Source organism: Hyaena hyaena, unplaced genomic scaffold, assembly GCF_003009895.1.
Source record: "Hyaena hyaena isolate Hyena2069 unplaced genomic scaffold, ASM300989v1 scaffold_213, whole genome shotgun sequence".
Taxonomy (NCBI): Eukaryota; Metazoa; Chordata; class Mammalia; order Carnivora; family Hyaenidae; genus Hyaena; species Hyaena hyaena.
This window is the reverse complement of record NW_024080843.1, coordinates 1,978,766-1,992,253: the sequence shown is the minus strand read 5'-3', so window position 1 is coordinate 1,992,253 and position 13,488 is coordinate 1,978,766. Positions and strand designations below refer to the sequence as shown.

Genomic DNA, 13,488 nt, shown 5'->3' with positions numbered 1-13,488 from the left:
GTTCTTTTTATTTCCATATAAGTTTTATTTTATTTTATTTTATTTTATTTTTTTAGTGTTTATTTTATTTATTTTGAGAGAGAGAGAGAGCAAACAAGGGCAGGGGCAGAGAGAGAAGGAGAGAGAGGATCCCAAGGAGTCTCTGCACTGTCAGCACAGAGCCTAATGCAGGGCTCAAACTCATGACATAGATCATGACATAAATCATGACCTGAGCTGAACTCAAGAGTCTGACACTTAGGGGCACCTGGGTGGCTCAGCTGGTTAAGTGTCAGACTTCGGCTCAGGTCATGATCTCACCTTGTGGGTTCAAGCTCCACATCAGGCTCTGTACTGACAGCTCAGAGCCTGGAGCCTGCTTCAGTGTCGCCCTCTCTCTCTGTCCCACCCCTGCTCATGCTCTGTCTCTCAAAAATAAATAATGTTTAAAAAAAAAAAGTCTGCCACTTAACAGATTGAGCTACCCAGGGGCCTCCCATATAAATTTTATAATCACTTTCCAATTTCTGCTGAGATTATGCTTGAGTTTGCACTGAATTTATAGATCAATTTGGGGAGAACTATTATCTTACCAATATTAAGTCTTCCAATTCATAAATGTTGTAACTTTCCATTTATGTAGATCTTCTTTAATTTCTCTTCGCAGTATAGTATTTTGTGGTTTTTGTTTTTGGTTTGCTTTTCTAAAAGTTTTTATTTAAATTCCAATTAATTAATATACAGCATAATATTAGTTTCAGGTATACAATATAGTGATTCAACACTTCCATGTAATGCCTAGTACTCATCACAAGTACACAACTTAATCCCCATCACTTATTTAACCCCCACCCTTCCACCTCCTCTCCTCTGATAACCATCCATTTGCTCTCTATGGTTAAGAGTCTGTTTCTTGGTTTGCCTCCCTCCCTCCCTCTCTCTTTTCCTTTTGCTCATTTGTTTTGTTTCTTAAATTGCACTTCTGAGTGACATCATATGGTATCTGAAAGTATAGTAGTTTTGAGTGTAGAGGTCTTAGCCATTTCATGTTTTTTCAAAGTGCATAGTAAGTGGAATTTATCGTATATAACTGTCAATATGTAAAACACAGGAGATTTGCAACATTATAGCTCCATATGATTCCCTTTGTCCTCTGTGCTATTCTTATCATAAATATTACATCTACATATGCTAAAATTCCCAATATTGTATTGTAATTTTTTTCTTTTAAACAATCATATATCTTTTAAAGGACTTAAGAGACAAGAAGAAATATATATCTATATATGTATATAGGTATAGATATATAGATATATTCTTCCGTATAGTCTTTTATATTTTATGTATATAGTTTTTTACATCTACTCTCTTTTTCAGCCATTTCCAGTGTTCTTTTTTTTTTTTTTTTTAAATGTTTTATTTATTTCTAGGAGAGAGAGAGAGAGACAGCGCGAGCAGGGGAGGGTCAGAGAGAGAGGGATTCACAGACTGAAACAGGCTCCAGGCTCTGAGCTGGCAGTCAGCACAGAGCCCGACGCGGGGCTCGAACCCACGAACCGCGAGATCATGACCTAAGCGAAAGTCAGACGCTCAACCGACTAAGCCACCCAGGCGCCCCTCCAGTGTTCTTTTTATTCCTTACTGTAGATCTGAATCATTATTTTGTGTCATTTCTTTTCAAGCTGAAGAACCTATAGCATTTCTTGTGCAGATCTGCTGGCAACAAATCTTTTTTGTTTCTATTTATCTGAAAAATATGGGGTCTTCTGGTCATTCTCCATTTAGTATGATTTACAGTCTCCTGTCACATATTCCACTTTTTAGAAGCAAGCCTTGATAACAATTGGGGGCATTTATTTCTTGAATTTTCTGTGCACACACACACACACACACACACTCAACACACACATAAATGCACATGCACACTCAATATACTTTTACACACATCCTGCTGACACAAACACTCACACACATGGAGTCATCTTTTGGGATGGCTAGACATAGGACTCGGTTCTCCTTACCTCTCATCTGGGACTCTTTGCCAAAACTAAATTATGCTCACTTCTATGATTTTTCCTCTGTCATTATTTTAAGGGATATATGTTTGTTATAAGCAACTATTGCGAGAATGATAGCTTGTTTCTTGTTTTCTTTCAAACACAAGATTTTATAATAGACAGTGACCTTTCTAGGGTAAACAGATCTTTGCCATGTCTGAATGGGGATCATGTCTGAACCGGGCAACTTGCTCATTCCACAGAACAATCCTGCACTTCTGTTTTGCATAGTAACCACTGAGTATGGATTCAAGGAAGTCACTAATAGGATTTTCAGACACATTTGTCTAATTCCTTAGTAACTGAGTCTGTTCCAAGATAAATCATTATATTTCACAGTGTAAGGAATGTGAGGGGGCTGGAATCTCAGCTGTGACTCTTGTTAGTCGGGGGCCTTGGTTACAAGATTTAACTTGTCTGAAGTTTATAAGGAATGTGAAAAAATTATTTTGTGGCTGTAATAATAGCTAAAATTTAACAGTTTACCATGATCTAGGCACTTGGCATATATTAACTCATGAAGCCTCATAACAAACCTATACTGTAGGCTTTCTCATTATTCCACACTTTATAGATGAAGAAGGTAAGGCACAGAGGTTACTCTGATGGTATGTGTCTTGGACATGGAAGAGCAAGACTTGAATGCCAGCAGTGTGGCTCCTTGCCCCTGCCTTTAACTTCAGCACTTTACTTACATTGTTAAGGACAAGTGCCCCTCAGTCGTGAATGTTGCTGATTATAATGTATTTGCACCTCTAGCATCCAGTTATTATGCCTGGAATCACTCAGCTTACAGGGATCCTGCAGACAGTGAAGAGCTCAAAAGAGTTTTCTTCAGTGGTCATACAACCAGGAGCAGCAAACAGTGTACTTCACTACAGATTTCAATACTATCTATGAAAAACCCATAGAAACCCCAAGTGGATTCCAGCTGACTCACAGAACCTGAGGGTTGGGAGGAACCTCTGGAGGCCACAGTTTGCCACAGATAAGAATCAGGGTGACATATTGGGGGCATTAGATGGGTGGTATTTTGGCCATGGGACCTACAAATGCTCAAATTCTGTCCTGGGATAATCACAAGTATCCTGTGAGTTTTCCAAGGGAACTGTATACACAAGGGTATTGACAGTGACAAGAACCAAACATACCACTTACTTATTAGCCTTGTAGCCATCATCCCCAATGCAGCCTTCTGGTAAAACTGGGTAGGAAAGCCTCAAGGTGTAACCAGGGCTTCTCCTCCACAAGTTCCATTCTTACTGCCACCTAGCCTTGGAGCCTGAAGGAAGGGTATCTCCCAGGTGTCCAAGAGCTCTGTGGAAAGGAAGGGAGGGTGATGGAATGACAGAGAGAGGAGAGCAAGAGCAAAATAGTTCAGTTCTGTCCTGACTGAGCTAACTGATTCTTCCCATGGTTGTCTTATCCACTATTAAATGTGGTTCCATCAGTTCTGGAATCCAACTGTTAGCTTAGCAACAATTTCTGGCTGGGCAGGCATAGACTTCCTCTTATATAATCATAGAATGATTATGTGAGTGTGGAGGTGGGGTGGGGGTGTGTGGGTATGTGTGTGGAGAGAGAGGGAGAGAACACTTTAAAGACTATGAGGAAATACATCAAGTGGTTGTGTTTAAGTGGTAAGATTTTAGTATTTTTAAAAATTGTCTATGATAAGCACAAATTAACTACCTCTATAATGAAAAATATATATATTCAATAAATGCGGTATCTAGAATTGAATCTGGTCTTCTAATCCAAGAACAACATCAACTGTCATATTATACAATACAAAGATAAATGCTAAAGCAGCAATGCATAGAAAGATCCACGAAGGGTTTGTTTTTTAATGTGTTTATTTTATTTATTTTGAGAGAGAGAGCAAGCAATGGAGGGGCAGAGGGAGAGAGGGAGAGAGAGGATTTAAAGAGGGCTCTGTGCTGACAAGCTGAGAGCCCAGTGCAGAGCTGGAACTCATGAACTGTGAGATCATGACCTGAACCAAGGTCAGATCCTTAGCTGAATGAGCCAAGAATCCATAAAGTTTTAATGTCTGGGAAGACTTCATGAACAAAGTGAACTTTTTGCGGAGCCTTAAAAATGGGAATGATGGGGGAGCACCTGGATGGCTTAATCGGTTAAGCCTCCGACTTTCACTTAGGTCATGATCTCGTGGTTCGTGGTTTCGAGCCCTGCATCGGGCTCTGTGCTGACTGCCAGCTCAGAGCCTGGAGCCTATTTCAGAGTCTGTATCTCCCTCTCTCTCTGACCCTCCCCTGCTCATGCTGTCTCTCTCTCTCTCTCTCCTAGAAATAAAGAAAAAATACTAAAAGAAAATGGGAATGATGGAAACTCTGTCATTTTTACTACATTATATTTACTGATTTGTTGTAGTTTGATGTTTCATGTGATGCTGTGTGTGACTTTTGTCTCTTTGGATCAAATGTTAAGTGCTTGGCATCAAGGACTATTTCTTTTCTGCATCTCTCCTTCACCTCCAATTTCTTCCCACCACAGCAGCTCAGTTAGGCTTTGTTAATCAGTTGGCCCAACACAGTCCAGGTGCTTGTCCAAGCCAGGCTGTATACTCTGTGTTATTTATAAGCTGAGTTGCCAAATTAATGGCTGGTTTTCTTTGTCTCTCTAGCTCCTCTTCAGAGAACATCTGAGGAACCTTATACAGGGACAGTAGAAAAAAATGATGAGACTAAATTTGAAGTCAAGGTAAGATCATCTTAATATTTAAAATTGGTACAACAGTGTGTGGTTTATTTACAAAAAAAGATGACATTTCATAGAGCTACACACACACATACATATCTGACTGGCGAACTTTAAGTTCTGTAGATTGTGCTAACATCATCTCCTTACTTTTAATATTATGCTCTCGTTATGGAAGATATCAATATTAGAGGAATTTGGGGGAAGAGTACATGAGACTTCCCTATATTTCTCTGCAATCTTATGTGAGTCCATAATTATTTCAAAATAAAAGTTAAGGGGGAAAAAAGCATAAGCTTTTGCAATCAATCAGACCTGCATTTACACAACAAGACCTCTCTTAACCTTGGTTTCTGTTCTATAAAAATGGGGATAACAACAGCTATCATCTGAAACTAACTTTTAGCAGCAAACAAACATTTGAAAATTGCCAAGCACTGTATAATTGTAAAGTAACATTATATTTATATACCCAAATACAATGAATTTTGAATATATGTTGCTGCAAAAGCAGCCCTAGAAGGTCTCCTTTTTCTTCTGGCTCACTAAAACCTGAGTATCTGGCTGACGGACTTGTTCTGAAAGCAGAGGCTGGTAGACAATGGGCCCACACAGTTTGGGTCCATCATCCATGCCTAATGTGTCTGAATATAGGACCTCACTGGCATTCCACTCACCATTATGGAGTTAGACAGAAAGTGGGTCTCAGGCTTTTCTTCCTAAAAGCAAAGGCAATGTAGGAAGTAGAGCACCCAGCTGACTTTTCTTAGAGAGCGAAAGCTGCATTCTTCTGTTTAGTCATCCTTTTCTATTTGGAGCAGATTAGGACATTGCTGCAGCAGTTTTGGAATCCCTTGTGGTTGGAGGAATTGAGTTACCATATCTTTCAGGGTTAGGAGACTATTCACAGTTTCACAGTCATGATCAGCCATTTGAAAGAGTAAATAGCATTTTTTTTTAATGGGCAAATGTAATGAGACTTCGCCAGACTGGACACCTGTGAAGTCTGTGGAATTACTGAGTGACATGTAAAGGGTTTGACTGTGATCATCTTTAGAGCATCATTCTACCTTTTTCTGTACCCGGGCTTCAGAGACTCTCATCTCTGAAGGTGAGAGCTGTGTTAAGTGTACCGAAGCCCAGATCCAGCCCCTGAACTCATATGCTGTTACCATTAACAAACACCCATTGTGATTTGAACTCACCTCATAACTGCGATTTTCTCTGCCCATATTGAGACTACATATTTACGGCCTACACACTTTATAAAGATGCCATAGAAGTTGTGTGTACATGGATGTTGTCGTATAAAAGAATCCAAATTAGGGTGAAGTATTTCAACAATTGTGAACAATAAAAATGGGTGTTACTGTTTTATTTGTTGGAAAAAGAAGGAAATATAGTCAGTAAGCAGAAAGCACCTTTTCTCAGGGAAGACCTTAAGGTATTTAAGATGAAACCATAAGCTGTATTTATTATTTACTCCTATTTCATATGTTAGTAAAAATAGATAATGTAGGAACTATAAGGCAGGGGAAAAATCAGAAGCCTATAGAGTTGGAAAATGTTAAGTAGAATCCAAGAAGCTCTGACCACCAGACTTTTTGTTTCTTCTTTTTTGGCTGTACTGTTTATTTAATCCAGACTCCAAGCGCATCCTGCCAGGATGCTGGCCCCCTTGTATCTAGGCAGATCAGCAATAATAGCATAGGTACTAGTAAGCCAGTGTGATTCCACTGCACAATTGTCCTGGGATTTTGTTGTTGTTTTTCCTTATGGTTTCCTTGTTTGTGTATTTAATGAAGGGCTTTTCCTGCAATAATATGCATGTTAATAGTCAAGGCAGTGGAGGAAGCAGAGGAGAAACAGACTGCCAGACTTCCTCAGTTTGGGCAAACAGAATCTGGTCAGACTTCTGCTTCTAAACACCAAGGGTATGAGCAGAATCTATTCCTTTTGAACAGCATGAAGAGAAAGAAGAGGAATTATGAACTAAATCCCCAAATGCTAGACTTAAAATTCAATTAAAGACCAAGAAATGCAATTGGCATTTGACAAGGTAGGTAGTAAAACCAGGGAAATCATCATTTCAAAATATGTGAGAAAACTTGTAGGAAAAAAAAGTTTAGGGGTGCCTGGGTGGCTCAGTTACTTAAGGGTCCTAATTCTGCTCAGGTCATGACCTCACAGTTTTTGAGTTCAAGTCCCATATCAGGCTCTCTGCTCTCAGCACAGAGCCTGCTTTGGATCCTCTGTCCCCCTTTCTCTTTGCCCTTTCCATGCTGGTTCTCTTTCCCTCAAAATAAATAAATAAACTAAAGAAAAGGTTTAGATTTGTGTCTGTATGATCCATGGTTTATCAAAAGGGGGTCAGAGAGGCTGACTTACATCAAGAACAAACATTGCTGCGTGTGTTTTGTGACCACTGTCCAGGAGAAATGACCAAGATGGATAGCATCTAACTCCGGTGATAATTCTGAATTCCTTTTGACCTTAGGCCTAGGCCTCAAAGATGAAATGAAACCACAGTGCAAATTCTAACATTACGATAAATGCCTTTCCTTGCCCCCAAGGGTAAATGGTCACAGACCAAAAAAAAAAAAAAAAAAAAAAAAAAAAAAAAAAAAAAAAAAAAAAGAGCTATAAACCAAAACTGCTCATGATTGCCACTAGAGTGACTGATACCAAAACAAAATCATGATATGAATTCATCATCATCAGAAAAACCATTTCCAAAAAAAGTCATTTCATCTTCTCTGGTGGGGTGATCCTTGCTTTACCTGTTAGAAGAAACTTAAGTTAAACTTGACAAGCTGGCTGAGGCTCTCAGGGCCATCTGGCAGCTTTGTGGCCATGTGCTGGCCTCACTAACATGGTCTGGGAAACCCTGCAGTGGAGATTCGCTGTGGTTGCTGGCAGAGGTGATTAAGCTAGTTCAGGATTTTTACGTCACCAGCTGGAAGCTGAAAGCATGACTCACAGGAGCTGTTTGTACATCACAGCCTCTTGGGAGCTAGAAAGAAGCCAAAGGCTGATGAAAATTCCTTTTTCATGAATGTGAACCCGCAGAATAAAGGCTGTGAGCACCAGTGAACAGTGCTCCTGTACACCTGTTAAAGGGGCTTAAAGTAGCAGAGGCCTTGTTTGTTTGTTTGTTTGTTTGTTTGTTTTGAGAGAGAGAGCATGAGCAGGGGAGGTACAGAGAGAGAGGGAGAGGGTGAGGGAGAGAGAGAATCCCAAGCAGGCTCTGTACTATCAGCACAGAGCCTGATACCAGGCTCCATCTCATGAATTGTGAGATCATGACCTGAGGTGAAATCCAGAGTCAGAAACTTAATCAACTGAGCCACCAGGCGCCCCTAGTAGCAGAGGCATTCTTAGGCTTGCAAGAAAACAGCCTCCTTCATAAAAATTAAAGGGAAAAAAAGTCAAGGCTATAAGTTACAGAATGGAGAGGTGAGGGAAGGGTTGCTAACACATTGTGCTGGGTGCTGTATGTACCCAATTTCATCACAAATTCTCAATATCAGGAGGAAGGTGATGAGGAAGATGACGTTTCCCTTGTTATCCATGAGGCTGTGAAGACTTTGAGAGGTTAAGTGAGTGTCTGTAAGGGTCACACAACCAGATAATGGTGGAACTGGGATTTGAAACTCACAGTTTATTTAACAGTTACTTACATCTAACTTCAGTCTATTTACTTACAACCTGTTACTTACTATTTACCTAACTACTGGTTTACTTAATCTCTCAGATTCTAAATTTCCTCTTCTGCAAAATGGGGATAAAGTAACCTCACAGGTGGTTGATTAAATGAGAAATATATGACAATAATAATAATAATAATAAAGTGTTGCCTGGGTGGCTCATTTGGTTGGGCATCCAACTTTAGCTCAGGTCATAATCTCATGGTTCGTGGGTTCCAGCCATGCATTCAGGGTTCGTGGGTTCAGGCTGTCAGCTCAGAGCCTGGTGCCTACTTCAGATTCTGTCTCCCTCTCTTTCTCTACCCTTCCCCCACTTGTGCTCTCTCTCTGTCTCTTTCAAAAATAAATAAACATTTAAAAAATAATATAATAATGTCAACAAAAATAAAAGTAGAAATTTTTTTTTAAAATGAGAAATATATGGAAAGTACTTATTAGCATTATGACTGACTTATAGCAGGTTCTCAGTAATTTTAGTTTCCTATTTAATCCCATGTTAATAGATAGCATGTTCTGTGTAAAAGATTAAAAGAAGCTGAAGGAAGGTCAGATTCAGGTCTTAAATGAAATAGCTTCTCCTAATCTTGAATATGTACTGTTTTGCCCAATGATAGTAGATCAGGCCCAAACTCTGTTCCTTACTCTCTCACTCCCAAAATTGTTATTTCCCTTTCTGATTCTCAACAGGAGAACTGTATTAACTTATATGCCATTTCAGTATTCATCCTCTATGATGTTTGAAGTCTAGTCATTCAGAGAATCCATCAAATCTTTGAAGCAGTCCCCAACCAAGCTTTCTGATGAATTTCTAGAACCAAGATTGTTAAAGTTTCCTATGTGTTGCAGCCCTGAGAAGCTTATTAATAATGCAGATTCTCAAGCTCTACCCTCAGAGATTCTGATTCAGGAGGGCTAGAAATATGGTCCAGTAATCTGATTTTTAAAAAAAGTTTATTTATTTATTTTGAGAGACAGAGTAAGAGAATATAAGTGGAGGAGGAATGGAGAGAAAAAGTCCCAAGCAGGCTCTGCACTGTCAGTACAAAGGCTGATGTGGGGCTCAATCCCACAAACCATGAGATCATGACCTGAGCTGAAATTGAGAGTTAGAAACTTAACCTACTGAGTCACCCAAGTGCCCCCAGGAGTCTGAAGTTTTAACTTTCAAATTAAAAAATTTTCAATTTGGTAACTAGAATCCCAGTGATATAAGGATTGCATTTTTGGTCACACTGACCTAGAAGTTATATTCATAGGTCATGAAGACTTGTGATAAAGGAGAACTCATTAAGGTGGATATGGATCTCTTAGGCTAATATAAAGTCCAAAACTTAGTGGAGTGAAAGCATAATTATATTAATCTATGAGAATGTATTTTCACTGAGGGAGCTATGTGACAAAGAAGAGAATAATAGTGAAGAACACTGTTAACTTTGCTTTTTGACCAATAAAATATTGACATGACTAAGATATTTGATTGGTCCAATTCTGGGTGTCTTATTCAACTCCATTTAATAGATATCAAAGCAATTACTATAGATTGTATGGAAACAATTTTAACATTGGGGCCTAAACCTAGGGAACTTAGAAGTTTCATGAAGGAAATAACATATTTCTAATAATTTATAATGAGTAAAATGACATACTGTCACTAAAAGGAATATAACATTGGAGAGCAGAGGATGGAACAATTCATAACAAGGAGATAAAGGTATTTTTATAGAGGAGATAGCATTTGAACATAACTTTGAAAAATAAACACAACTTTGAAAGGTGGATAAGATGGAGTAGGGCAGTCAAGATGGGGAAGGTTATAAAGTCTCAGAAGTCTGAAGGGGCATATGCTCTTCTGGGAATGATTTGAGAAAGCCAGTCAAGTAGACCAAAACAGGTTGCTGAAGGGCACCTATGTATTAGAAAGGTGACTCTGGTATGACAATGAAGAGTACACTAGAAGACAGGCAGGCAGACCAGCTGCCAGCAGCTGTCACAGTCTAGGTGAGACTCTAATGTTGAAAGCCTACAAATAACAGAGAAAGAAAGATGGGCAGAGCTTATACCTTTCAGTCTAAATGTTCTTCCCAGTGCCTAGGATACACTAGACTGTCAGAGAAAGCATGATGAATGAAAGAATAGATCAAGGCAGAGAAGAAAGAGAAGAGATTTAATAGACAGGGAAAAGAAAGAAGATATTGAAGATACTTTGGGGTTTCCATCTTGGATTCCTCATTGGATAAATTTGTTGGCTAATATAGAGCACTCAGGAGGAACAGTAGAAAGTGAGGACTTATGAAGGCTGAGTCCAACATTTGTAGAGATTTATAGATCTGCAACAGCAACCCACACCCTCTCTTTCTATTAGCCGTAGTCCACCCCCCTCTCCACACCAATGATACTTAACCAATTGGCCTTGAAGTTATGTGGAAATTATTTGTGAACTAGGTTAGGGACCAACGATTGGTCTAAGAAAGCACTTTTCAAACTTGTGGTTTTATTTATGAGTTAAGATTTACAGATATATGAAAATTAAGTTACATTGACATTTATGCATTGAGGTTAAAATCACATGAAGTCAAACATCTTGAGGAGCACCTGAGTGTCTTAGTCAGTTAAGCACCCCACTCTTGATTTCACCCTACTCTTAATTTCCACTCAGGTCATGATCTCACGGTTCATGAGATCAAGTCCTATGCTGGGCTCTGTGCTAACAGTGCCGAGCCTGCTTGGGATTCTGTCTCTTCCTCCCTCTCTGCCCCTCACCCTCTCTCCTGCATGTGCACGCTTTCTCTCTCAAAATAAATAAACATTAAAAAAATTTAAAAAGAAACAGCTTGAGAAAATTCAGGATATATGGGTAACTTCTTTTCAATGTCCTTGACACATTTATTTCCTTTGCATTTTCTTGCTTTGGGAATGGAAGAAAGGTATCTTGCAACATGTTTTTCAATTTCTGGATATTTTAAACAGAACTACAGTCTTGCAAATCATTGTAAAAACAATGTTACAGTTTTTAAGAAGACACTTTTCCCATAAACAAAATATTATAAACATTGGTTAGCTTTAGTCCATCCTTTAAAAACCAATTTAACCAATGAGAACATTGAACTAATTCTAACAATACTAGCTGGGAAATTCAACATCTTAGATAAAAGAGATCCTGGAAAATTTTTGAAATAGGAAAAGTTTGCATTTGGGACCTATTCCCTTATCTTGCTCTAATCATTTCCCATTTCCACAAAGTCTCAGGATTACTCATGCATATCTTCTCAAGCCTGCCCTTCTCCAAAGGGCTTTAGTTTATAACATGTTCCTAAAACCTTCCTCTCCTCTCCGCTCCCTCTTGGAAGCCCCCTCCCAATGTAGCTGATCTGGACTAGAGGTAGGAGAATATCTGAATGAGCTAGTTCATAGCAATGCATGATGAGTGACTGGCAGCTCCTTGACAAACTCCTGAAAATACTTGCCATTAAAAAAATAAAAAAAATAAAAAGACTGCCCTATTATCCAAAGGCAGTGAGAGGCTTCTTCAGGCAGTGGCAATGAAGAGTAGGAAAAGGTACACTGGAAGGGGTCAGTGAGACAGAGCAAACAGGGCAGAGGAGCCAGCTAGAAATCTGTTCCCAAGATAGATCTCTAAGTGGTTCCTGTTTTTCAAAAGCTCTTCCTATTCTCTATGTCAGAACCCACAGAATCTCAAAAGAAAAGATGGTTTCACCCTTTTCACCGGCAGTTCCCACAATGGAGAGGAAAAGGCAGAGCTACCTCTTCTGAAGGCTAATATTTTTCGCTCTGGGACGTTGAGACATGTATAAGACCACCCTGGACTGAGGCTGGAAGTTGAATGGCCTTTGGAGAGTTTTCCTTCCTTTTCTCCCCACTGTCCCTTCCTACAGCCTGCCATTACATAATTTTTCAATAGTTCTTACTTGTCCTACGTCTTCATTTATTTTCTCTGGTTTTCATAATTAATTTACAATGCTGTAAAATGATTAACTATAAATACTTCTTATAATGATCACTTTTTATGTTTAAATGAAGGGTGGTTCAGCTCCTCATCTGTGGTATTTTTTTCTCACACTTTTCTCAAGAAGCTTCTCTCTCTCTCTCTCTCTTTTAATTAATCCTCATGTTGGGAACCCAAGTAGGTCCAAACTCTTGACCCTGAAATCAAGACTGGAGCTGAGATCAAGAGTCAGATGTTTAGCTGACTGAGCCACCTAAGTAGCTTTTCTTTTTACAAAATGTGATAATATAAAAAACAATACTTTCACATTTAATTACCAGATACCATCACTTTTAGAAAGTTGGAACTGAAATTGCTTTCCAAGCATCCCTAAAATCATACAGTGAAATCATTTAACTGTAGAGGAAAACTAATCTGATGCAGTTCAAATGTTGCTATCTCTCCTTTGGGGAAGAAAAAATATATTTTAATCATCAATTGAAAATCAGCTGTTGATACTTTTAAAAAAATGTAGGGACTTTTAAATAAAACTTGGTTGAGGGGTGCCTGGGTGGCTTAGTCGGTTAAGCGTCCGACTTTCGCTTAGGTCATGATCTCGTGGTTCGTGGGTTCAAGCCCCACTTCGGGCTCTGTGCTGACTGCCTATTTCAGAGTCTGTATCTCCCTCTCTCTCTGACCCTCCCCTGCTCATGCTCTCTCTCTCTCTCTCTCTCTCTCCTAGAAATAAATAAAACATTTAAAAAAATAAATAAAAAAAATAAAAAGTTGGTTGATACTTTTAAAAAGATATATTCTCCAGAGAAATTTAAATAAAATTTTTAAATAAAATTCCTTCAAGTAGGCATTTAGCCTACTTTCCCTATTTTGAAACACATCTTTCTTCAAAATATGGAGGAAAGAAAACAATTAGATTACATGTTTGTTCAGAAGACACAGAAAGTCATCATTCAAGGTGCTCCTAAGAGTATGGGTTGGTATCACTTTGCAAAGGGAAGAGGCTGGAGTAGAAATGGGGGTACGGGGAGAGATGCTGGGTCTAGAAGGCAGCTTCAGTGCCACC

The 13,488-nt window shown here is 39.0% G+C and overlaps 1 protein-coding gene across 1 annotated transcript in view; it reads left to right on the top strand.

Annotated features, from left to right (window-relative positions):
- The window catches only part of MCF2L2 (MCF.2 cell line derived transforming sequence-like 2), a gene marked incomplete at its 5' end in the record, with an annotated part of 252,251 nt that overhangs the window by 135,099 nt on the left and 103,664 nt on the right, over window positions 1-13,488 (top strand). Inside the window, one exon of the mRNA XM_039242331.1 lies at window positions 4,684-4,760. Within this exon, the coding sequence (XP_039098262.1) occupies window positions 4,684-4,760 (77 nt within the window). The remainder of the gene's footprint in view (window positions 1-4,683; window positions 4,761-13,488) is intronic.